This window comes from Pollicipes pollicipes, unplaced genomic scaffold (assembly GCF_011947565.3).
Source record: "Pollicipes pollicipes isolate AB1234 unplaced genomic scaffold, Ppol_2.1 Scaffold_2555;HRSCAF=2994_pilon_pilon_pilon, whole genome shotgun sequence".
NCBI lineage: Eukaryota > Metazoa > Arthropoda > Thecostraca > Pollicipedomorpha > Pollicipedidae > Pollicipes > Pollicipes pollicipes.
Window position 1 is genome coordinate 9,131,338 of NW_023596136.1, and position 25,783 is coordinate 9,157,120.

At 52.4% G+C, this 25,783-nt stretch overlaps 2 protein-coding genes across 2 annotated transcripts; both read right to left on the reverse strand.

The window, feature by feature from the left end:
- Positions 1-7,226: 7,226 nt before the first annotated feature.
- LOC119105993 (uncharacterized) lies at positions 7,227-17,658 on the reverse strand. Its single transcript, XM_037229592.1, has 5 exons — positions 17,092-17,658; positions 10,049-10,288; positions 8,937-9,171; positions 8,374-8,555; positions 7,227-8,152 (listed from the first exon to the last, which is right to left on the reverse strand). The coding sequence occupies exons 1-5, from the start codon at positions 17,631-17,633 to the stop codon at positions 7,747-7,749; spliced, it is 1,605 nt and encodes a 534-aa protein (XP_037085487.1). The 5' UTR covers positions 17,634-17,658; the 3' UTR covers positions 7,227-7,746.
- Positions 17,659-21,892: 4,234 nt separating this feature from the next.
- Positions 21,893-25,735, reverse strand: LOC119112506 (peflin; the record flags this gene model as incomplete). The annotated part of the gene is made up of 4 exons (XM_037236717.1): positions 25,642-25,735; positions 24,367-24,486; positions 22,334-22,582; positions 21,893-21,978 (listed from the first exon to the last, which is right to left on the reverse strand). Coding segments are annotated over exons 2-4 (438 nt in total), but the record flags the coding sequence as incomplete, so codon positions are not given.
- Positions 25,736-25,783: the final 48 nt, after the last annotated feature.

Consider the following 25,783-nt stretch of genomic DNA (forward strand, 5'->3'; position numbering starts at 1 on the left):
TTCCCGCCGGCCTTACAATGCATCCTAGCTGTTAGCTTCGCCAGCGCGGCTCTTTGGTGGATTACGTGCTATAATGGAGCGCACATTGCGCTGAGTCCGTCCTTGGCCGCCAGTGTCGCGTGGCTTACGCGCCTTCGCTGTATAAATAATGAGCGCTTCCGATGAGAATGGCACAGCTGTCAACTGCCATGACCCCCTTCCATCCCCCCCCCCCCCCATCTTGTGCGACAGCCTGTCGAACTTGACAGAAATTCATTACATGGTTGGACACCAGCTTATGAAAAATTCAAAATTGCGGGGTTCAACAAAAATAATGAAATATCGTGTCAATTTGCTCTAAAGGAATAATTAACTCGGCCGCATCCTGGGACAAAACAGCGTTTGAGCTATCCTACGCTGACAAACATGCATCAGAGGCACCGAACGGAATTTGCGCAAATGTACCCCTGGCTGCAGGAATACATTTCGGTAATTGCGCTGAATTACGAGAGCTCCCCAGCTTGATCGGTAATTCAATACAATTCCAAAATGTGGTGGCATCTGTCGAAAAAGTTGGCCCTTGAACTTCAAATAGCAATTGTACACACGGGCCACATCGGGTATGACGGCGCACTGCATCGCGTGTCAAGGCGAATACCAGTTTAATCAGGTCCTGTTATCGTGATCACCTACCAAGATTATCACCCACCAAGATAAAATGCAGAAGTCTCACCCATATGATGCGTTACAAGACAGTAAGGTGTTGTAATCATCCATAAATCACTCACACTTTTTGTTGCGACGCTGGGAAGTTCGTTGATTTGTGGGGAATATATATGTATATATATATATATATATATATATATATATATATATATATATATATTGAACCGATGCCAATTTTTCGCCCGTCTAATAGTGCCGGGTTGCACTGAAGGCCGCTGTTCAAGAGACTGGTATGGCCCGTTTCCCGGTCAATTTATGTTGGACCTGGAGGGGGGTGCGCATGGGATGGGCTTGACACCCTGTACATGGCACATTTTGCCTACAATGTACGGCTTTGCACGGGTGATCTGCTTATTTGGCGTTAATTCTCAAACTCGTCTAAACCCGACGCATCCAGCCGGCGTCAAAATCACATGACGCATCGGATTGACAAACCTTGGGTGGTGCGATAGGAACATATGCAGTAAGCTTGGCTCACCATGTGGTCCACATCCACAGATAACCGTGCAAGCCACTCACAATGATTTAAGCACATGCTCATGTGGTGGGGGATGGGCAATTTTACACCCCCGAAGGTTTTTACGAAATAATTTGCAAACGGTGCAGCGTAGTTGCGTCGAACTTTGCGCAACCGTAGGCAAAAACATAGCAGATATTTTTGTGTGAAAATTAGGTGTAGCTCACAGTCAGGCCGCGGCTGTCAGCAAATGTAATTTCTAGAGGGAATCGTTCAATCTGATGTGCCAGTGGAGTGTCAGAGGAAGCCATACATCTCTGAGGTAGTTTCATAGGTAAAACAACAATTGAATTTAGGATTATTTAAAATTCAATTGACCGAGGATCAGGTACGAAGGTCAGACATAGGTCAATACCAGTGACTTTGGTTTGAGCTGGGCGTAATTGATGGAGCCAGTGATGCTGCACGGGTCATCCAAAGGCAAAGGCAAGATCATATTGGCCAATGACGCCACGCTACCCTTTGTAAGTGACTAGTCGCATGAATTGGCTTGCATCAAGACTTTTCTGCAGACAACAGTGCTGCACAGTTTGCAAAAGTGTGTTTTGAGCTCGTTAGAACCGACTTAACAAGTCAAACGTGAATATGAAGAAAATTGCCCTCGCGGAAAGATGTAGATGGCGCAGGCTGTTGCAGTCCGTTCTATAGTTTCTGCTCCAGCAGGTCTGGTGAAGAATCGGCACAGAATCACCCAGCGACATCGCTTCCATCTTCCCCGCCAGGGTGGCGAAAACGTCGAGACGTACGTGCGTTAGGCTAAGTTAGGGACATTGCCGTGCTGGTAGTAGAATCGGTACTTCAATTTACCGAATTATTCCCATCATATAACAAGCGCGAACGGCAATGGAATTAATAAGCACATCCAGCATCCAGTACCTCCAGCACGTCATGCTGTCCACTCCCTTGCGGCAGCTACACCCTGAGAACCGAGTCGCACTTACCAAATTAACCAATTATCATCAACAAACAAAACATGTTACTCTAGGCACCATTTACTTGAGTCGTGGCCTTGCACAGGAATGACAATAAAAACAGTTTTTATTATGTAACAAAGAATTGGGGCAAATATCATTTGCATGTTGTTTCATTTCTTGTTGGGAACATTGTAAAATTGCTTTAAATATCTGGGTGACTGCCATTCTCGGCTTCACCGTCCCGGGAGAGACACGTATGACGACAGCGGTGTTCGGTGTAGGTCCACGTTTACTGATGGCAAACGTGGGCTTCTGGATGCGTTCCTGCCCTGGGTTTGCTCGATATACGCCACTGATGATTGGCAATATTCCGTACCTTAGTTAATACAAAGCAAAAGAAGCACCGTTTTTCTTTCGCAGCAACTAACAAGCACTTGCACTCTCCACTCTCCAGCGACGTAGTCGTGGGTCGCACGAGTCGCATTCTACGACTCTGTGAATTCGTAACGAGTGTAACTAAAATACCCTGTTTTGCTTCCGGTGCAGAATCATCATTCTGGAAACGTGTTTACGCTGTGTTATTATTCCAAATCACTCTAGTTGTCCTAAAAGATCAATTTTCTTACCAAATCATACGTAGTCTACCATGGTAACATTTGGCGTCGCTATTGCCCGTCCATGGGACCGCACCAATCTGTGTAACTAACGTCCATGGGACCGCACCAATCTTCGTAACGTTTATGGGACCGCACCAATCTGTGCAACACCCATGGGACCGCACCAGTCTGTGTAACTCCCTATATCATCAACTGAACTGACTTGGTATACCGGAACTGTGGCCTAAAATTACCATCACGTGGTCAAAACTAGGGTCACGTGAATTTGAGAAGGCATTGATATATATGTCAGCAAAAAAAATTCAACGCGCCCTAGGCGAAACAAGTAAGTACAAACAGCAGTAACTTGAGAACCTATATGTCGCACCCAATAAGCGAAACGAAGCGTTCGCAGTAACGAGAACTTTACGAACGTGCTTTTTATTTTTGCTTTCACATTTTGACGCACGCTTGATAAGCTGTTGTACGGTGGACAACATCTCAACTTGCCAACGATGGTGCACTTAAAAATAGGGTGGTAACTTAGCGTGTGTGTCACTTACTGAAAGGGATACCTAACTCATCTATATGCAAGAATGTGAGTGTGTGCCACGTTTGGTGATGTGTGTCCGATGGGCTCGTGATAACAATGTGGATCATAACTCATCCACTTTCTCAAAAACAATCACTCCCATGCGTCGCTGACGGGTTATATATGGGATGGTGAGAATGACACGCTTTGTGAAACTTGCGTTCTTGTAGGTCTGTAATTTGTCAAAGCCAGCTGTGCAGTAGAGGGCTGAGCCATGTCAATTTTCCGTTTTCACATGCAGTCTAACTTATCCACGGTTTTTATTTACTTCTCTTTAGCAAATGGAGGTCTATTTCAAAGTTGGGATCTGGAGGTATCGAGCTGAATGCGAAGCTACACCCCCGGGTACCTGATATACTAAATGTAACCCAATTGCGAGAAACTGGCTGTGGCACAGTCACTGGCCTTTCGGCTGGCTGATTCCCATTAGCAAATCTACTTCAGCCGTTGTTCGCAACTGTTTGGATTAGACGCAGGCATCACACAAAACGAAATTGTTGATAGACTTCTCACACCGAAAACAAGTTTTGTTGGCTGTCTTCGCAAATGGTACATTAAAAACACGGTTTTCACGCCAGCACCATGATAGTCGTACGGTTCTGAATAATGCGAGGATGTATGGCAGGTTCGCTTCTCGATTCGGAGTGCACACTCAAAACCAGAAACGAACATAGCCATAGCTCTACAAGTCTCCGGGTTTGCATGACGCGACCCTTGCGACCTAAGCCACAAAACTGGTCTCCACATGACCTTGAGACTGTGCTGTCAGCACGTTGACCACTGACCTCGCCGACCGTGACGCGCAGCGTGACCTCCTGACCGGCGCTGGGCGGGCTGGGCGGGCTGGGAGTCAGGCAGACCAGGCTGCCGGCGCAGGCCGACATGGCGCCGTACCGCTGCGAGCCTGCTGGGGACTGGCGAGTCTGCCGCACTGTCGACGGCCGGCACTCCGCTGCTTCTGTTCACTGCTGGTCAGGTGCTGCCTGCTTCTGTTCACTGCTGGTCAGGTGCTGCCTGCTTCTGTTCGCTGCTGGTCAGGTGCTGCCTGCTTCTGTTCGCTGCTGGTCAGGTGAGCTGTATTCGCCGGCCTGCGCGCCAGGAAAATAACCCACCCAACTTCTGCCAGCGGCCGGCCAATCGTGCAGTGGCTTTGCAACTCTTGCAGGCGGGTGCCGCGTCGCCTCAGAGGTTCTGTTGATGAGGATTGCGCGGTCAGTCCGACGTCCGCCAACGGCTCCACAGACTCGGCACGCGTTGCTGTGGCTGGCAGCAGCCTGCCTCCAGCCGACAGCCGTCCCTGCTGCAGGCCCTGGCACCAGCGCTGCGGTCCACACCGGCCGTTGGATCGGGTACGGGGCTGACTGGGACGGACAAACCTCTGTCACAGAGGGCAGGCCGAGACAGACAGATGTAATCTGACACAGAACCGACTGGGACCAACAAACCTCTGGCACAGGGGGCAGGCCGAGACAGACAGATGTAATCTGACACAGGACCGACTGGGACCAACAAACCTCTGGCACAGGGGGCAGGCTGAGACAGACAGATGTAATCTGACACAGAACCGACTGGGACCAACAAACCTCTGTCACAGAGGGCAGGCCGAGACAGACAGATGTAATCTGACACAGGGCCGACTGGGACGTACAAACCTCTGTCACAGAGGGCAGGCCGAGACAGACAGATGCAATCTGACACAGGGCCGACTGGGACCAACAAACCTCTGGCACAGAGGGCAGGCCGAGACAGACAGATGTAATCTGACACAGGGCCGACTGGGACGGACAAACCTCTGGCACAGAGGGCAGGCCGAGACAGACAGATGTAATCTGACACAGGGCCGACTGGGACGTACAAACCTCTGGCACAGAGGGCAGGCCGAGACAGACAGATGTAATCTGACACAGGACCGACTGGGACCGACAAAACCTCTGGCACAGAGGGCAGGCCGAGACAGGCAGCTTAATCTGACACAGGACCGACTGGGACGGACAAACCTCTGGCACAGAGGGCAGGCTGAGATAGACAGATGCAATCTGACACAGGGGCGGCCGAGGAGAGACCGACGAATGAACCTGACCAAGATGCGTGCCAATACGGACAGTGTCTGGCACGGATGTAGGCCGGCACCGGTAGATCAGACCTGTCATGAAGGACGTGCATCGATCGGTAGGACCTGACACAGGAGACCGGGCGGAAATCAACGAATGAGACTTTACACAGAGAACAGACCTGGGCCGACGCACCAGACCTGACGCGGGGAGCGGGTGAGGCCGATAGATGAGACCTTGCCACAGCGCGTGGCCGGCACCGACGGATGACCGGCCGCGTCTGGTGGTGTCGACCGACTGCGCTCGGCCGTCCCACGCCCACCGACCCCTCGCACCCCAGCACGGCCGTCTTCTGCGCGCGCTCTTCGGTGGACAACGGTCAATGAGGTGTGTTGGCAGAGAGCGGGGTGACATACCACCAGTCTAAAGTGTAGCCACGCCTTGAATGGCACCGAGGTCCATGTATGCTATGCTGTCATGTTGTTCGGTGAGAACAAAGATCGTTCTGCGCAAAAGCTGCTGGGGTCCGAGTCCCACTGACCGCAGGAATGGTCATGTCCATGCTTCCAAGCCTTTAACGGCGGCGAGAGATCAAACCGTTTGCCGTCTGTGCCGGCTGGGGATGATCAGTGTGCTTCATAGGCACGTAGGACATTGCTGATGCTTCACAGGCACGCTTTCAGTCCGATATATGCACTTTCGCGGCTCTTGAGGCCCATGAAAATTTTAAAAAACGAATAAAAAGTTTCGTATTAGAAGTGCGTTGACAACAAACACCACAGTGACGACCGCTACCGTGTCTCATAAAAGCAGCGCTAGACAAATGTCAGCCTCCGAGAATATCGAACACACTTGTTTAGGCAACAAACCAATACAGAAACAGTCAAACAGCTCAGCTGCCCGATTTGCAAAATCAAGCTCGGCAAAAAGGGGGCATATGCATTGCACACTTTTAGCAAACCTTCATCTGCACTGTCGCATCCCGGGATGCATGAGTCATGTCTTCGAAAAGCAACGCTGCATGGTCTGAGGTTTTTGTATTTGCCCGTTTTTAAACTCCTCACATAGGTGCGTTATAATTTTGTGTGCGTGAGTGTGTGCGTGTGCGTATACGTGCGGGGGTGCGTGCAAATGCCAGTGTTTTAGGAAATGTCATACAGCACTTTACGTTATACAGATGTCAGTTCATCCCTATTGTGTTCACGAGGCAGCAGTCAGACGCCGTTTACAAAATTTTGGTAGACGTCAGTAAATACTCATGATTGGTAATCAGTTGGCATTGCGTCAATGGTTTCATCAACTCATATTTTTCTGCAGGGCATCACAACCATGACCATTTTTTGAAATGTATTGAGAAGTTCACATATCTAGGTCGCATGAGTAGTTGAGCGTTTTGTGTTTGTGTGAGTGATTTGTGTTATGTATGCTCTTTGTGAGTGCTTTGTTTTTTCCAGCCCATATGAGTGGTTGAGGCCTAGAGTAGCTGGACACCAAAGCTTGCTGCGTATGCTGTAAACCAACCACCAAAATCGCGCTGTCCACTTCAACGGGGAGTTTCGTCACGAGTTCATCCTCTCTCCAACAAACCGAAGAGGCGGTGGGGTTTCGAATGTTGCGCAACGACACTGCCGAAACGTTGACAAAGTGGTTTTCACTGCTGGGCGAGACTTTTGTTTGTCACCCTGCCACTAATAAGGGCACCCTGGTCGTTTAGCGATACTTCGTGTAGCGAGTAACGCAGAAAAATGTCCGCTATCAGACATCCGTTGTCAGACTATAACGTTGTCACATATCAGGGTATCCCTGTCAAACGGGAAGCCAGAATGAAAACCAAATCACCATGTAACAACCTGCATTTTAACGATGTTTATTACAAAGCTGCAGACACTAACGGAGCATCGCAGGGAAAGCTGTAAAGCAACATGTTTGTCCAAATTTATGGACCATGACATCCATGAACTTGCTCCCTTAGTAATAGCAGCTCAGCGGCATAAAAAACAACACTGTGTCACAGGAAATACCGGAGCTGGGCATATGTTACAACGCTCTAACCGACCTTTGGCCATCCTTTGTCGCTGACATCCGTTAAAAATAACTGAAACATGTCACTGCCATCATTCAATGAAATGATACACCGATACTAATGCGAAAACACGACAGATGGGCGGATAATATCAGTTGTTCTGCATGATCAGCGAGCACACGGCTACAACATCCCAGAGTTGCTGCAAAGGCGCCAAGCCCTAAGGACGAAGAGCCTCGCCCGCTCTAAATCCTGATAGCCGAGACCAACCCAGACAGCAAATTTCCACGGCGGCCCGGCGAAGCCCCCCACCTGACCCCTCGGCTAGAGGATGGTCCGTGGCCTCACTCAGCCGAGCTGGCCAGGCGGCGGCCCAGCACCAGCTCGGCTCCGCTCCAGCCGCAGCCGCCAGTAATCGCGCTGCATGCCCAGGATCTCGGCCTCCAGGCGCGCCTTCTCCATCTCCCACTGGTGCTTCTCACGCATCTGCTGCAGCGCCATCTGGTGCTGCTCGCGCATGTGGAGCAGCTCGATCTGGTGCTTCTCGCGCGCCAGCCGGCCGGCCGCGTCTGCCGCGCTGGCCGCCAGGGGCGCTGCCGGCGCCGGGCCCCCGGCCATCGGCGGCGCCCGGCTGATGGCCGGCGCAGAAGCGCCCGTGGCGTCCGGCGGCGGGCCGCCTGACGCCGGACGACTCTCCGGGTCCACTACCGTGATGCTGACATCACTCCACAAACGGTCACGCGGGTCCAGCACGCTGAAAGCAAAGCAGATGGTGAACATGGAGCGGGAAACAGCGCCAGGTCACAACAGAGAGGTGGCAAACTATTTCAACAAGAACAGGGAATATTCGAGGAGATGGTTCATTCAATGACTTCCAGTTGATTTCCTACAAATCCATGGCATCGATCATGGTTGAGGATGACCGCTTTAGAGGTGCCGGGTAAGTCACCAAAACAACACCATGGCACGATTTACCTGCCCTCCTCGACATCTTCTTCCGACATCAGACCTTCATCGGGCTCCTCCGCCGGAGTTGCCGGTCGTCGCCGCACAGCGGCAGCACCGTCCGCCGCTCTCAGAGGAGGTGGCGCTGGCGCCAGCTTACGGAGCTGGTTGATGATCTGCTCTGGCGACATCTGCTGCGATCGGTGACTTATCTGGAAAACAGGTCGATGGCCATAACATGTCTCCAGCAAAGGGTGAAATGTTTGACTCCGATACATGCAGTATGTCCTCGACAAAACCCCTCTCATACGTTCTACAAGCATTGTATCCAAATGTCCTGAACGCCGTCTGCACGGAAACGTAGAACAATGCTTCTCTCACTCTTCTTCCAACACTTACATCTGCGACTTTCATGACTGTCACCATCACCCCACTGAAAATGAAAGCATGGTAAACCTCTTCGGTGTGAGCTGAACACTCTTTGGTCAGAGAGCCCGCGTCCCTGAATCATTCGGCTGCTCACGCAAGTTGGTCCGGGAAGTCCGGTCCGGTCCGGTCCGGTCCGGCAAGTTGGTCCGGGAAGTCCGACCCACCGTGAGAGGACGTTCCTCGACGTCTGCCTTGATCTGCTTGTAGAGCGGCAAGTCCTGTCGGTCGTCCTGCTCGCCCGACAGCCGGTAGCTGGTGAGGAAAGCCTTCATGTCCTCCATCAGCGCCTGCTCGGTTACGTCCTCCTTATTGCGCAGCTTCAGCGTCTTCATCAGGTCATCCTTGCGCTGTTTGACGAAGCGTCGCCACACGCCCTTGACAGTGCTCACCCCCAGACTCCTGCCGGCCGCCGTAACAGCTGTCAGTGGGACAGGCGTGACGCCAGGATATGCCGCAGGCTCACGAAACAGCGGCGCTTTCGGGCACAGCCGACCCTGGACTCTGTATATTTCAAGCAGATGAATCGTACCCAGCGACACTTGGGCATTTCTCGGGGCTCGAAAGTCGGTGGAGAAGGACACCACAGTATTTAAAGACTTTCTCCCCACGCAATACCCGTAGGGGTTGCAAGACAAAATTCACAAAGTTTAAAGGGACTGAACTTGTACCTGGCACGTCCCCGGGGCATGGCCCATGCAGAGTTGTCTCACTTTACACTACACTTTGGATAGTCACGAATAATTCCAATTTCGTGCTGCTCTTAAGAAATACAATCGTACATGGTAAGGCATAACACCGGTAAGACCAGACTTATGATTCATGAAGCCAAGTACCTGGGCCAAGTACAGGGATCAAACCCACAGAATAAAGCGTGCTAGCGGAATCTGCAGCAGTCGGACTTCAAAACACGTAAGGCAAGCAACTAACGGAAGCTGCACAAAACCACCTGAGCTATCTCTCCGCTTGCATCGCCTTGACCACATATTGCACCAACCATGCACAAAACCACCTGAGCTATCTCTTCGCTTGCATCGCCTTGACCACATATTGCACCAACCAGACAGGTAAGCGGTTCATCATAATTAGCCAAAACAAGCCGGTTCACAAAATTTGGGATGCAACAGATTTCACCACAACAAAGGCACCGAATCAGCCCCAACGTTTCCGCATCGAATCTTGACCAGCATAGCCGATACTGTCACGGCAATGATCAGTGGGACGCGAGAGAAAGGCCGGTCTTCGCCCAACTGACCACTGGTGCCCACCGATCGCCCACCTGCCAAATTTGCGGTTGTACTCGGTGCAGATCTCCACCCAGGTCTTGCGCTTCTGACGCAGCGCCGGCGAGTCGAGCCGCGCGCTGCCGATGACGTCATAGGCCCGGAAACAGCGCTGGATCAGGTAGTGTTTGTCTGCGCTCGACAACACTTCGGCCGACTTCCGACAGGAGGCGTCCAGGGCGGCGGCCACGTCCTCCGCCGAGCACGCCGACTCGGCCGACGGGGTGTTGGCTCGGCTGGCAGGCACGGGGTCACAGGTCACATATGGGTCACATGGTCCTGCTGGATGCGCGCGGGCCAGACTGACAACGACGGGGCCATCGATCGCATAAAGGTCATGTGACGTTGCCCCAGGCGTGCGGGTTCGGCTGGCAGGGACGGGGGTCATAGGTCACCGGTCACGTGACGTTGCCTCAGGCATGCTGGGCAGGAAGACAAGGACGAGGTCACATGTCGATCGTGTTGGACACGCTGATGGGGGCGGTGCACAGTTCACACAAAGGTCACGCACATACGATCACAGCCCACTGCAAACCATCTCATTCCATGGACTGACAGCTTCGACTATGCAGCTTATGGCAAGGAACTGGAGCTAACGTAACGGCCAAGTCGGACACATAGGCAACTGCAACCAAACGTGTTAGCTACGAATTCAATCCGAGCTCTGTGCATTTCAGGCCCTGGTGCACAATAATTTGGAAGACAACCGGGGTAATGGGCAACGTCGTAGGCGTAGGAACGTTTCAAAAAGTAGGGGCCAAGCCCAGGGTGTACTTCAGGAACTTTTTTTGGAAAGCGAGCCCGATGACCGGGGGGAGGGGGGAGGGGAGGGATGGAGATTGTTGTCACTCTTTACTCAAATGTCACGGCTACTACGCTAGCTATGCATCTAGAGCTGTTTATCACTGATGCACAATCTTGCCTATTTCGAGTCATCCGTCATTTGGCAAATAAGGCTATCCAGCTTTCCTAGATTTATCGTCCATTTTAACATTGTCTTTCCTGGGGAGACGAAATTCCGTGCGGGGGTAAGTATTTTGGGTCATTAATGAAGCATTTGCCTCCACAGTGTAGATGCCAAAATACGGCATGGATGTAGGCTGGTGAGAATTTTGAAAGTGGATCGATGGCTCACATTGCGCCAGGTTTTTCATGCATCTCCATTTCGCTGGTTGCGTGTCAAGAAATAAGACGTCGCAGCATTTTAGGCGGAAACAAGTTCGGGAGCTTGAAACTGCTGGAAACAATGTGACAAAATACCTAAAACTGGAGACTCTCTTTTAAGAACCAAGCCACATAATAAAGCCCATCCGTCGTATGTTCCCTATCTGGGCCCCGCTCCTGTCCGCCGTCAGTGGTCGCTGCCCTGGCCCGCATGTCTCCCGCATGACTGACTGCGAGCTGATCGAGTGGCTACTTTGTTGCATACTTTTGTATCAGCGTTACTTGTACATGGTGTATGAAACATGTGTTGGACACCTGCAACAGCATTTTTCCAGAATTATCTTCCCTTACACCACACCATCGCAGAAAAATAGCCTCCGGGGACACTGTCTGCCTTAGGTATGGATTGGCCCAACGGACACTTCATCGCCCATCATGCAACGCACGCGACTTGATCCTGCTTTTGTGTGTAGGCAGGGCGCGAAGCCAGAGCCTGGCCAAGAGCGAACACAGGGTTGACAAAAGCCCATCTTATGGTGACCTCCCCCCCCCCCCCCCAAAGAAAAATCCACGGATATGGCTTACTTGTTAACAAGGGGCACGGTTTTCTTCGTTTCATTGTTACTTTTACCTTGTAACGAGAACACAGACCAGGAAGCTACCGTGAGCTCAATTCCGTTTGCATTTTGAGGTAAATAAGCTGCATAAATCAGGCGTCGAACGACTGCATGGAAGAAATCACCGGCGCTCTTAATTTACAATGGTTAGCTGACTCTTTCTAAGCCGATATAATTCAGAAGCTTTGTCAACTTTTTATCTGGGTTCTACAGACATTGAGGTCATCGCGAAGGTAGATTGTAGATCGATATGTTTGATCCAAATTTGAAGACGAGAATTAGATTGCAAATCGAGTGGTCAACCTCGGCACCAGGCGTTGCAGTCTCCATAATCCGCGGAGCGTTAGCTCAGCAGCTAATATTTAGGCGTAGCCCACCGGTGGACGAAAATGATGACGCTTCTGAAATGATTACCTTTAAACACTTCAAATAGTTATACAAGCTACGTGGCGTAATTTTGAGCATGTGCACCTCGAAAGTTTTATAACCACAAGCCTCGTCCCCAGGCGTTGCAGTTTCCGTAGGCAGCGCAGCGGCGGCCTAGCGGCTAATATTAAGTTGTGGCCAACGGGTGGACGAAAATGACGACGCTTCTAAGAAAATATCCTTGGACGCCTCCTGACATCAGATCTTGTATTTAGAAGGCAGTCTGGGGCCATATTTCACGCGTGCAATTTTTAGGTTTATGAAAAGAACGGATTGGCCCCTAAAGCACCGCGAAGTGGGACTGGAATCTGGTGGTTGAACTGGAAGAGTGAAGATAAGATCTCTATTTTCGTGTTTCCGCAGCTATTTATCTATCCAGAGGACGGATTAGCATGGCGTCTGGTGATACTTGCATTGGCCGAAACTTATCGGCTTTACGGAAATTGCAACCCAGACCATCCTTGTCCTTGCTCTCGAGGTTGCGGCGAACATGTTCAAGCCTATTGATGTAATTTGTTTCAATAATACCTTCTGAAAGAGATAGACGTTCTCAGGCAAACATGGCATAACCTTGCCCGTTTTTCAAGTTCCTTTGACCCGCGCTTTTCAACAATAATGAGAGCCCCACTCTACTCAACAATAATGAGACCCCCTTATTCCCTTCCAGGCAAGGGGCCTCTTGAGTAGAACACCACGGGTACATCACCGTTTTCGGCCAAGGGTTGAAGGGCCATTTGGTTCTCCCTGACTACAGATTGCAGATGAAATGGGGTTCATAATTTGCATTAACACGGTTAGCCCATGTTCGTCTTATAATGCTCAAGGTCCTGTCAGAGCTGATTACTCATAAGAAAACTATGTAATATGGTGCTGAACATGCGTGCTCGCAAGCCATAGTACTAACAGCCTCGACGCCCGGAGTTGCAGTCTCCAGGCCGTGCGGCGTTGCCCTTGTGGTTGTCAGATTAAGTGATGGTCAATGAGCAAACGCAAAAGATGACACATCTCAAGGGAGATGGCTGGTGAACTAGGTAAATCGGCATGGATGTTAAATGCAGTGCAAAAGTAAGCCAAATGCAACCTTAATCTCAAAAGTGGGAAGGCCAGTTAACATTGCTGGCCTCCCCACCTTGAAAAGTGGGGGAGGGGCATGACCCCCCTGCCCCCCCCCCCCCCTGTTCCTACGCCCACGGGCAACGCAAAGGTAATTTCACCAATGCACCATCCGAATACCAGTTGTGACCAGATGACAAGCTTGCCAGCAGAGATAACTGTAGCCGAGAGGCTGAAATTCAACGTTTCCATTCTGTAGCAGCGTGTAAAGCACTAGAGAAATACTTTTAGGCAGATGACAGCCCACTTTTCCGTAGCCTTTACGATATCATTTTTAACATAATTTATTATTTATATTGCCTGATGTCATGATCTACTTATTTCTCGAAAAAAACACGATCGGAAAGTGGGCAGAGGGAAGAAGGGGTCATCACCCCACACACATGCCACCTGGGGGAGAGCACCCAGCGTCCGCTTTCAACAAACTGTGTGCAGCAGTGAGGAAAGGCCAAATATTCTAAGAACAATATGTCTCAGCTTAATGTTAGTCTGGTGCGATTTCTTTTCGCGAACCTCAAACATTGCAGAAGGCGACTGATTGCTCGACGCCAGAGAAAAGTGTAGGAGCCGGACATGATGGTGCTCCACCCACTTTCGGTGCGAAATTGAGCATGGAACTTCCGCTCATGCGTGAGAATGGTTGACGAAAGAAGCTAGGCCTCGACCCATCACTTTTTGAGACACCTTCATACGCTCCTGGGCACATTTAACAAACTAACATTTCAGCACGCGACGGCCCAAAACTGATAACATTCGGATAACGTGTTCAAAAAGGTCGCCAAAGATCGAAAAGTCTACCATTTTCGTGTGAACTGTCGCGCACGTATAAAGCCAACGCTGCTACGGTCTCCGCCCAGCCTAGTGGAGGAAGCAGAGGCCCAGCTCGACTTCTGGGCTGAGCGTCGTGCCGCTGACCGTGCCTTGAGGCGGGGATGTTTTCCGACCACCCGACCGGAGTGCGTGCATCAGTGTCGGGGGAGGGGAGGGAGGACGGGGCTGACATCTGATATTTCCGGGACGAGACGCGTCTCAGGTTGCGCCTGTCCCCCGTGGTGATCACTGGCGGACGGGCCTCCTGTCGCCTTCGCTGGGCGGAATCGGCACCGAGACGGCCACCGCCGGCGGCGGGCGAAGTACGGCGGTGGCGGGGCCGGCCAGTCGGGCCCGTGCGCGGCCGCCGGCCGTCGGCGGCGCGCGGCGGCGGCAGGGGGCGCCGGCCGCCGCCAGCCGGCAGCTGTCGGCCGCCGGACCGGACCGGTCTCCCACGGCGCCGGAGGGCGTCGGGCCGTGACGTCAGCGGCCGCCGGCCGCAACAGCCCCGGCGGCCGGGCCGAGACGAGCGACCGACCGACGGCACGCCCGCGACGGGACAGCATGGCACCAGACGGCCGGCAGACGCCCACGCTCAGGGCTGACACCAGGACGGAGAACACACTGGCAGACTGACAGACGGGCAGACCGAAGGACCCGGACCAGTAGGCTGACAGAGGACACTTGCGGACAGGCAGGAGGACCGGCCATCGGAGATAAGCGGACGGAGAATGGAGAACGCACACTGGCGGACCAGGACACGGAGGCAGACGGACGAAGCTAGGCGGGAGACCGCGGGCGGAGAGAGGCCGCATGTAGAGGCTGACAGGCGAGCCGACAGGCTGACCATGGATAAGAGCGTAATGGACGTCAGTCGGCAAGGGACTCGACAGAATATGCCACCGATAATACGCCCCCCCCCCCATACGCGCGCGCGCATATATATATATATATATATATATATATATATATATATATATATATTATATATATATATATATATATATATAAATGGTAAATTGTTCGGGAGAGAAGGTGCATCACACATACAAAGACAAGGTAACACAGACACACTTGTGAAATACATCCTAGCAAGGCACCTCGTTCATACGGAGTACCGAAGATGGTGCAAGTTATCATCACCAAGGCTGGCAAGCTTGCCGTCTACAAATTATAAACATGCCGCGTCAGTTACGGACGTTTCATTAGGAATGCCATCATCTCGATTCCGGTAACTAACGATTGTTGATATAGCTCTAAATATGCTCCATCCGGACGGAGTCAATTAAAATGACTGGCGATTCCCCGCGTGCGCAGTCACGTGCCTCTGCCTGCCCCTGCAGGAAAACCAGACCGCTGGAGCGCGCGTGCTCGAGGTGTGGACGTGGAGGCGTACGCGATCTGCGCGGAGGGCGCTCCACTGCAGAGCAGATCGAGGGCCATGACGACCGGCGTCCGTGGCGCTCGAAAAGTCTGGCAGGGTAAGGTGCGGGACATAACCTACAGCTTCTTACAGCCGGTAGGATTAGGAATTCCCCCGACCTCAAACCCGTGCTGCAGGAGTGCTGCTGAGCGGGGTCATGGACTTCCGCCCAGTAAAGGTTCCGTGGCAGAGCCAGAGCCCGTGACATACAAACTTCGATAAACTATCGTGCGCAAACGAAACGGCAAACATCTTCGGCCAGTCGTAAATCGATATTTACATTACATCACACAGGTTGGGTGTTGCGCACTTACAACAATACATGGGGAGTGCACAGCTAGACAAAATTTGAATTAGGTGGACAGCTGCACAAAAGATACGCTAGATGCACATACAGTTACTGAGGAATAGTACTGAATAGCCCGCGATGGAACACAGCCGACGAGCAGGGCGCCCAATACGGAACACAGCCGACCGAGCACGGCGCCCAGGACGGAACACAGCCGACCGAGCACGGTGCCCAGGACGGAACACAGCCGACGAGCAGGGCGCCCAATACGGAACACAGCCGACCGAGCAAGGCACCCAGGACGGAACACAGACAGCAGACGACGCCCAGGACTGGAACACAGACGACCCGAGCACGGCGCCCAGGACGACGGCCGTCCGGTGGCCGTCCAGGATGCCCCGCTCGTCAATTCCGCGGAAGGGGGGAGGGGGACGGACGGTTTGCGCGAGTCTGCCGGGGTGGTCGGAGACTCCTAGCCGGGGTCAGAGATGAGTTGCCTTTCCGGGACGATCGGGCAGAAGGGAGTAGGAGCGAGACAGCTCCACTCGGGCAGAAGGGAGCAGGAGGGGAGACAGCTCCACTCGGGCAAGAAGGGAACAGGAGGGAGAACAGCTCCACTCGGGCGGAAGGGAGCAGGAGGGAGACAGCTCCACTCGGGCAGAAGGGAGCAGGAGGGAGACAGATCCACTCGGGCCCTTCCGGCGAGCAAGCAGCTCCGTGCGGGTCTGGCGGATGGGGTTCGGACCAGGCCATGGCTTCAGGAGGTCTGCCGTGGGGGAAGGAAGGGCTCCGGAGGGTATGCCAGGCGGTAGGCGGCTTCAGGTCCTCCTGCTGCATGGGAAGCGCGAGTGTGTGAAGCATATAGCTCCCGCCTCCAAGAGGGTCTTCCAGGGGAAGCACCTGCAGTTAACTCTCCTTGGGGGGGGGGGGGGGCTCCAGCTCAGTCCGGTGGAACGGAGGCAGTCCCAGGCATGTGAGCCTGGAGCTGAGCTTCCATCGGACCTGGCCGGGCGGCACGAGGTGCTGGGAAGTGATTTTGGACGGGTGTGCAAAGGGGGAGACGGCTCCAGGTGGGTCAGCCGGGTGGGAGGCGGTCAAGACGGATCTGCCGCGGACCGCGAGACGGCGAGGGATGACTGGGCCTGTCGGGGAGAGATAGTCGCTGCAGTCATCGCTGGAGCTGGAGCCCAGGCTCACCTGGAAGGCGATGACGCAGGCTCCTGCTTGACCGAGTCAGCCGGCATGTCATCCAGCTGGCGGGACAGCTTGCGCGGCGGTTCGTCTGTCTCATCTTTCACCGTCGACGGTGGCGACATCTCGTCCAGGTCGTCCCCGCCCGGGTTGGACTCCAGCCACTCCAGTAGCTTCTGGAACATCACCTCGTTGGGCACGGCCATCGAACCGAGCGAGTCGGGCCCGCCGTCGTCTTCCAGCGCCATCTCCTCGCGACTCTCCTTGCGGAACTGGATGCTATGCCGTTTCCACAGGTCCTTCAGCTGCTGCACCGTCTTGTGGCAGTGGGGGAAGCGCTGGTTGAACTGGCTAGAGATAGACGCCCAGACGCGGCGCTTGTTGTAGACGGCGCGGTCGTCGATGCGCGTGTCCGTCACCACCGCCCAGCTCTCCATCACCTGCGACAGCAAGAACGTCCGCATCGACGATGTGAACTTCTCCGGCTGCCGGCGCGGCTGCGCGCGGACAAAGTCCTTGAACTGCTCATCTGCGTCGCTCGACTCCATCACCGCCGCCCGGCGCGACGCGCACGTTCTGGCCGGCGGCCGGCGCGCGCGCGGCGCCCGCCGCCGGAGCCGGACGCCCGCCCCGGGCGATAGGCCCTGTCCGACCGTGTCTCGGCAGCGCTGCTGTCTCGCGCCGTGCCATTGGTAGCCGCGATGAGTGCGGAGTGCCGATTGGCTGCGCTGGTGAAAGGTGCCGCGGGCGCCGGGCGCCCGTTGGAGGCCGCGCGCGGGAGCGGCCGGGCGGGGGCTACGCGCCGGTGGCCGGAGGCGCGACAAAAACACTGTCGGCGGCGCTGGTTGGGCCCGCCGCCGACTCGGCCCCACGTGACCTTGGGGGAGCCGCCTGGCTGCCGGCGCTGAGGCAGTCGCGAGTCGACGCCGGGATCAGCGCTCGATGTTACGACAGTTTGACCTTTCGGCCAGCTCATTTCTAACACGCTGATGGTGCTCAAGGCATTCCACCTCCTGAAAATATGTTTAATTAAACATATCGCAGCTGCAGCGCATACGCGTGATTCGGTCTGCTGTGGAAGTCTCGTGCGGAAAGGGACTGATACACCACGAGGAACCAAAGATTACCCACAGGCAAACGGCTGTTTGTTCTGACCCTAGCAGCCACAGCTCGTGATTACGAGCCGTGGATTCGTCGCGTTAATACAATGCATCAGAAAGTCCATCACTGGCGTTTTCGCTGGCGTGGTAGCTTTGTGATGACTTCGAAATTCTTTGGCCGTCACTAGTCTACCTCTGTCCTCCCGAAGCAACGACAGATGAGGAACAGTATACGGTTGTCCGGACAAATTTTGGTGAGCTACACAAGCACACGTGCCTAAGAAAATGAAAACAAAGATACCGTTTTCCGGCACCTGGCGCGGGCAGAAAGCACGTGACGGTTCTCAGTAGCACTTGTGGCATTACGTTTCCAATTACCGGGAAGCATTATTAGCGTCCAGCTCGTTACTGATATCCTGGAAGCAAAAGTGAAATAAGTTTTGTTTGATATGCGGTAAACAAATCATCAGCAAAGAATTAGTCTACGGGCTCCATTTGTAACGTTTCTGAGGCGCATCAAATCTGTACACGCGCCCCCTCTAAGTGTGCTCATGGTCTTGGGCATGGTCTTGGGCATGGTCATGGGCATCGGGGACGTGAATTAAAGTGGCCGAAATCTGGCTCAGGTACCCGCCCCCTTCCTCTTCGCAACGTCTCTAGGCACTTTCCCAATCTTACCAACAACGGTAACGTGAATTATGTTCCGGACCATGGGCAACAATAATCGACATCATTACATCCATAGATCCTTAGCACCGTATTTCTTCTGCTCAGTGACCGACTACAGCGATAAGAGGCCACGGCTATGAGCAGTTACAATCCTGAGACGGCAATAACCATGCAAAACATAGCTGAGCGAAAACGGAAGCGCTTTTTTACCAGCGTAAACTTCCCTTGTATGCCGTGGTGCTGTTTTTTTCTTCAAATGGGTATACTCATTAATCAGTCATAATTAGTACTAGCATAAAACCATTGCTAAAGCCCAGCGCAACCCACTGGCATCCCATTTAAGGAGGAGTTCACATTTGTGTGGGGATTCGAACTAAAATAGCCATCTGAGATTATTCTGTGCAGCTCACAGCCCTGCCTTTCTGAAGACCTAACCCCTCCAGTTGCTGGGCTTAATACCCGGGGAGATGTGCAGACTATTTCGGAGACTATTTCAAGGACCCAAGCATCCATGACGTCATAATAACGTCGGATTAGATTATCGAGTTGTTCATATGTGGCATCCGCGAGCACAACATACAGATATAACGGCCGTCAGTTGGCTCTCAATCACTGTTGTGCAAGGGACGATGGCGTAATCAAACAATGACGTATCGAAAATCATAGTTAATAAAGAGAGATATTGCGCGTCTAGAGCAGTCTTCTCCATTAAAAAGTATATCAATAGTGTTAAGTTAATTTATTGCATCACATCTGATGCTTACTTCAATATCTCCAACTATGGAGCATTCCTGTACCGCAAAGGCGCCCTGCCCCCTCCCCAGCACGCATCACGTGACGCGGTGGCGTGTGCCAAAGTACGACGCTCGTAAATGCATCCCTCGCAAGGCTTTATACGTTCACTTTGGGAACAGTTTTAAACTAACAGCATTCTAAACAGACGACCGCTTTAATAATGACGCCTTTTGCGCCGTTCTATCTCCAAACGTACGCTCTCCAAAAGCCATCCATCTTAAGGCAGGCGTCATATGACGACTCCCCCTCTGTCCGAAGGTTTGCGTTCCGTTAGTCCATGTGTAGGCACGTGCCAGTACACACCGTGCCTGCACATGTGTACACCCTGTCGCAAGGACAAGCATATGTGTATAACGATATATTACCAGAAGCATGCCCACATGTGTACAGCTTTTGAAGACAGTGCATATGTTACAACCAATGACATGCCAGAACTCTTCGTTCCGCCAACGACCAGGTAAGCAGACTCAGTGCCTCTATGGCACTTCCACAGGCACATACACAAACATTTCACGGTGTAGCGCTGTCCCGTTTAAACGATTTATCAATATGCCACACAATGGACCGCACACAAGCCCTAACCGACCGGCTAATATTCTCAGGCAGGGACCTCATGGACTGTTCAGTGATGGCATGTCACCAGCGCAGACGGAGCGGGCGCGGGCAGGCACCAATTCGCCGCCAATGCCCCACAGTCCATCTCGCTACAACTGGCGCCGCCGACGACATTCGGTCCGAGGCAACACGATAGTGAGTACGATTACCACGATGACATGCGACTGAGCTCCGACCCCCCAGCATACTATCGTACAGCAATGCAAAGCTCTCTGCTCGGCGATTCCGCCTGGCCACCGTCGGCTGATAGCCGGCCGGCGCTCCGCCCCGCGCCAACAGCAGGCTACATGGCTCTGCTTCCCAGTCCGGAGGAGCATCCGCGACGGCAGACGCACGCCGCGGTGTCACTGCCGCCCAACTATACACAGGCGCACAGAACGCGCCACGCAGACGGCCGACGCAAGTTAGACGTGTCGGACAAAAAAAAAAAAACACTGAAGAAAACTTCAGGGACAGCAACATGGAGAGATACGCAGCCTGTACCCGCCGCGTGTTTAAATCGTCGAAAAGTGACGGAGACGTACCGCTGCCAAGTAATCAGGAAATTCCATTGACGGAAAATGCTTGAACGCCGTCAAACGTTGCGAACGTTCCGCCCCTGCTCGTAATCCGAGCCCGCTCGAGAAGCCCGTTCGATTTTGACAGCACCAGTGACAATGAGCGACAAAACGTGGCCCGAGATGGCGTTCAAACGTCCGAAGCTGCGGGCTCATGCACAAAATTAAACAGGTATAAAATTACTACCCGCACGGGCGAAGAAAGTAGCACTGCCCACAAACCCGTTGACATAGGTAAAGTCACATCCTGTGTAGATTACACCCTCGCCGTTCACTGGGGTGACCCCAGAGCCTTGACCTCATCGCAGACCCCCTACAGGGACCACACCGGCCCGTCAAAGCGCAGGTGCGACGGTCACGTCAACCCGCAGTCTCACACGTCGACGCCAGATGGCGGGGGCGTCAGCAAACAGCCTGAACTTTGCTTATCGCCTGTAGCTCCCCAGGAACGCCTTGCAGTTGGGGCAAAAGTGCTCCTTGTTCATGCATTCGTCCATACAGCACGGGATCAGACAGCAGCCCATCCAGCATCTGAAAGGTGAATGCAAATAAACATCAGGTGATGCGTGCAAACACACCTATGGCTGGGAAGCAAAATACTCTGACAGACATGATAACAATGCAAATTGACACAGTAACAATGTTCCTACGCATTTCCCTGCAAAAGCTCCATGAGGATATTTGGAGAGGAGCTACCGCCTGACCATGTTAATGAACTGACTAAACGCCTGATAAGCTGCAGAGATAAGACGGCTTACATGCCAGATCACACTGTACACTGGCATAGACAATTAAAATAAACGCTTTCAGGTTCCCCCGAAGTCACGCTGCGCTAGTGACGTGCGGATCCCAACAGTCCTCGCGGAGCAGCAGGCCAAACACACGTGGTCGAGCCCTGGGTGGGGCCGGTTTACAGGGACAACGACACCAGCGGAGCCAATCAGGCGTCCCACGCGCCGCGGAGCGGCCCGGCCGCGGCGCACGCACCCGAACAGCGCGATCAGCAGGCCGGCGATCCAGGCCGTGGTCGATGGCGACGAGCGCACGCTGGTCTCGATCTCGGCGGTGACAGTGCGGGCACATCATGTGGGCCGGGTTGGGACCGGCCACCGTGACCAGGTGCGTCTGTGCCGGCGGCGCCGCTTGCAGGGGCACACCTGCGACGGGTGGCGCACCGCTCAGCCGTGCCACGCGGCGTCGGCCAGGGGCGCAGTGTCGAGCCGGCACAAAACACCTCATGCGTTCGCCCCATGCGCTCCTGACGATTCGCGCATGAAAATACAAGCTTCTTAGCACGATCGTAAACTACTGTTCAACGGCTGAAAAGGTACGAGCCTGCCAATGTCCCAAGAATGTTACTTGACTCGCAAGAGCGGCTGACGATAAGAGCCGTCTGCCAACAACTCGAGTGTCTCGACAGCGCAGCCCCTGGAGGTGAGCCACGGGGTCCCGTGCGTCCTGCGTGCACCATCCTCCTTCCCCTGACCGCTCCTGAGACGGTGCGGCGCGTACCTGGCGGAGCGCCGTACTGTCCGTACTGCTGCTGCTGGGCAGGGCCGTGCGGCACGCCGGGTCCCTGGCCGTACGGTCCACCGGGCCCCTGGCCGTACGGTCCACCGGGCCCCTGGCCGTACGGTACACCGGGCCCCTGGCCGTACGGCACACCGGGTCCCTGGCCGTACGGCGAGGGTCCAGCGCCGCCTGGCGGACCGTACGGAGACGCGACCTGGGGCATCGGTGGAGCCTTGTAGTCGGCAGGACCTGCGCACAAGGCACCCAAGAAGGAGTCACACTCGGGCAAATTCCGCCCGCCGCAGAACACAACTGACGGCGGCTGGCAAGAGGGCCACGGTGTTCCTTGAGGACAATGCGTACCTGGCGCCGACCCCTAGGCGCCCCACGACACCGCTGGGGCACTACACGACGTGTCCACCAATGACCCCATTTGGATGGTCACACCGCATGGCTAGGTGAACAGCTTCCACGGAAATCTCGATTAAGGTTATACGACATAGCTTAAGTGAAAACATTCCGAATCAAAGTGACACTGTCGTCATCGACGGCCCATAACACGTGACCTCACCTGGGTCAAGCTCCGCTCAGGTGACGGCAAGAGAACATCGGCGGCGTAGCGATGTCTTTGTTTGTTTCTGCATTTTTGCGTACAAATGCATGAAGAACAAAATGCTATGCCTAATGTAAGTGGAGCTGACAGCTGTGGTGATCCAAATCACATGCGAAAACGCTCAGAATGCCCTCAACCGTAAATGTATGACATCGCCAAACTTAAGTTGAGACAACGAGTAAGTTAAAGCTTACAAATTTCTTTTGATCAGTATACCAACTGTATCACCATATGGCCTTGGAATATGAGGCACAGTATATTACAATGTTGGTAGAATATGCAGCCATTTTCAGCTCATAATTCACTGTAAGTTCAATCTTAGTCAAATCAGAACCTTTTTGTTGAACAAGGAAATTTCTTTACAGCCTTAATGTTTACTGCTTAATGATATTTCACATTGACCAGCGATCTACGGAAAATGAATGGCGCAATCTGATGCGTAATCTGTCGGATTTGGGTGACAGTGTGACGGCGGGGTTACTTGATACCATGAATACCTATGCAGGTTTTAGCCAAATCAGATCAATAGCGACATGACTAAAAGACCTACGCGCTTTTGAGAGGTCCAAAATGACCATCCACATTTCATAGCATGATGACGATGACATGGGCTGCACGGCACGCTGACTACAATGGTGATATTGCTACCATGCGTCTAATAGCAGCTGTTGCGTGGCAAACATTGAGTAATCACAAAACTCTGCATAGTTTGACCCACACTGAACAAGTAAAATAACTTCAATTTTAATTTTGGTTCATGCTGTTGTTCTTTTGATGTTGCATGGTTGACTGTCACAAAAATAGCATGAAGATGGTAATGAGCAGTTCATGTCTATTTTTGACTGAACTTCCACAGAACAGTAAAAGCATGACAATGGGAACTAGACTTCAAGCTCAACTTATTCAGAATGAAATCATTAACTCCCATATTTGCCACCAAATTTTAGTTTACAACATCCATTCAAAGCCGTGAAATCTGTACCTTTAACCATGGTATTTGTTGACATAAAGGGTAACACAATACAGGGTCACCACATCAAAATGTTAGAAACATGACAAATCCAAACATTACATGGCCCAAACCTTCAACATGGGTTCCACAACACATTAATTTACATCATTCTGATGGATTTTACATGTTATAGTGACTAAAGGTAACTTTGGCATGGTTTAGTTTTTGGTTTTGGGACTAATCAAAAGTGTTGGGCACCACAGGTCTGTTATTGTCAGTTTCACTGTGATGAAATCATATAGCCAGATTTAAAGCATTACTTACACCACTTTAGCAAAAATGCATCTGCATGCAAGTTATTTCATGCATATTTTCTCAGTCAATATGTGGTGGATTCCTGGAGCACATGTCCAGCCAGTGGCTGCTGGGTGGTTCAAGTTTGCCTTTGTTCTGACAGTCAGTTCATACCTGGTGTTGGCTGGTAGGCAGCACCTTCAGTCATAGCTTGGTTATAGCTGGGTGGCCCATCAGTTGGAGGCTGAAAGTCAGGAGGTGCAGAAGCCTTGCTCATGGTGAGGTTTTCAGGTCCTGAAAACACAATCAGGATCAGAACACTCAATAACATCTGTGACTAATGTGATCCAGGCATCATAGTACTACCATGCCTCTGATGCCATAGTCATCCAAAGGCAGAAAAAATTTAAGGTTTAGCTTAAATACTTAAGGTTCCAATTTTGACATCTGTTCTGGGTAAATGAATTACTGGAATGACAATGAAATGTTCTGGGATCAAGCTGATCTATGACTGCAATGATCACAGCTTGTTCTCAGAATCTAGAAATTATTCAGGGATCACGTGACCTGCAGCCAGTCAAAAGTCATGCCAGCAGCACTTCAAACAGGGGACATCTTTGAATACTTTGAGAAGGTCCCCAGTTTGAAAAGACATGCTGTTAGGACTATTGTCCCACTCTATATAATTTTGCTTTTGCAATATTTTTACCATCTACCAGAATTCACATAACCAGCTATCAGTTTCACAATAACTTTGCTGCCAATATTTATTGAGGGTTCATGACAAAACTTCTCATGTCCAGCTGCCACACCATAACACATTATCTTAAAAAGATAGGTGCATACCCTAGCCACAAGGCCTAATTTTGGTGCAAGGCACATCACATGAACAAAACTGCCAATCTTGTTCAGTTAACTAAATTCATTGAGCCAAGATAACACAAAACTGCTAGCCTCAATCATTGCTGAATAACCTGGGGCAAGAAGGGACATAATAGCTATATATAATGTCATAATACAGTAGACATATGACATGGAGCATGAGTGCCAACCAGATGTTGGGCTGAAAGGGGATAGGGTAGGGAGGTTGGGTTAGGTCAGGTTAGGTTAGGTTAGGTTAGGTTAGGTAAGGGTATGGTAGGGTAGGTTAGGGTAGGTCAGGTTATGCTACACTGTCATTAGGTTATGTTAGATTGGGTTTGGTTAATCATCTGGGCCCTTGGTCACAAAATCCAATATTAACATATTAATAGGTCCCTTAACAGTCCCACTTCATGCAACTCCGTCCTCACGTATGATGCAATAACGCTCGACTGCATCAACACACGTTGATGCTGTGACCTCCACCTCGGAACCTACCTCTGTAATGGAGCGGATTCCCACGGGTCTTCTAGGATAGCTGATTCCAGCTCGTCACCTACCCAGTGTAATATCCACCGACCCACTTACCACCCGCACGTCAACGCCCGTCCCCTGCGCCCGTCCGCGACAAGATCAGCGTCAGGGGACCAATGGGGAAATCCCTCGGCCCTGGTTGGTATCAGAAGGCTGCAAGAAAAATCTGAATACAAAAGTGACGCGATGGAGACAA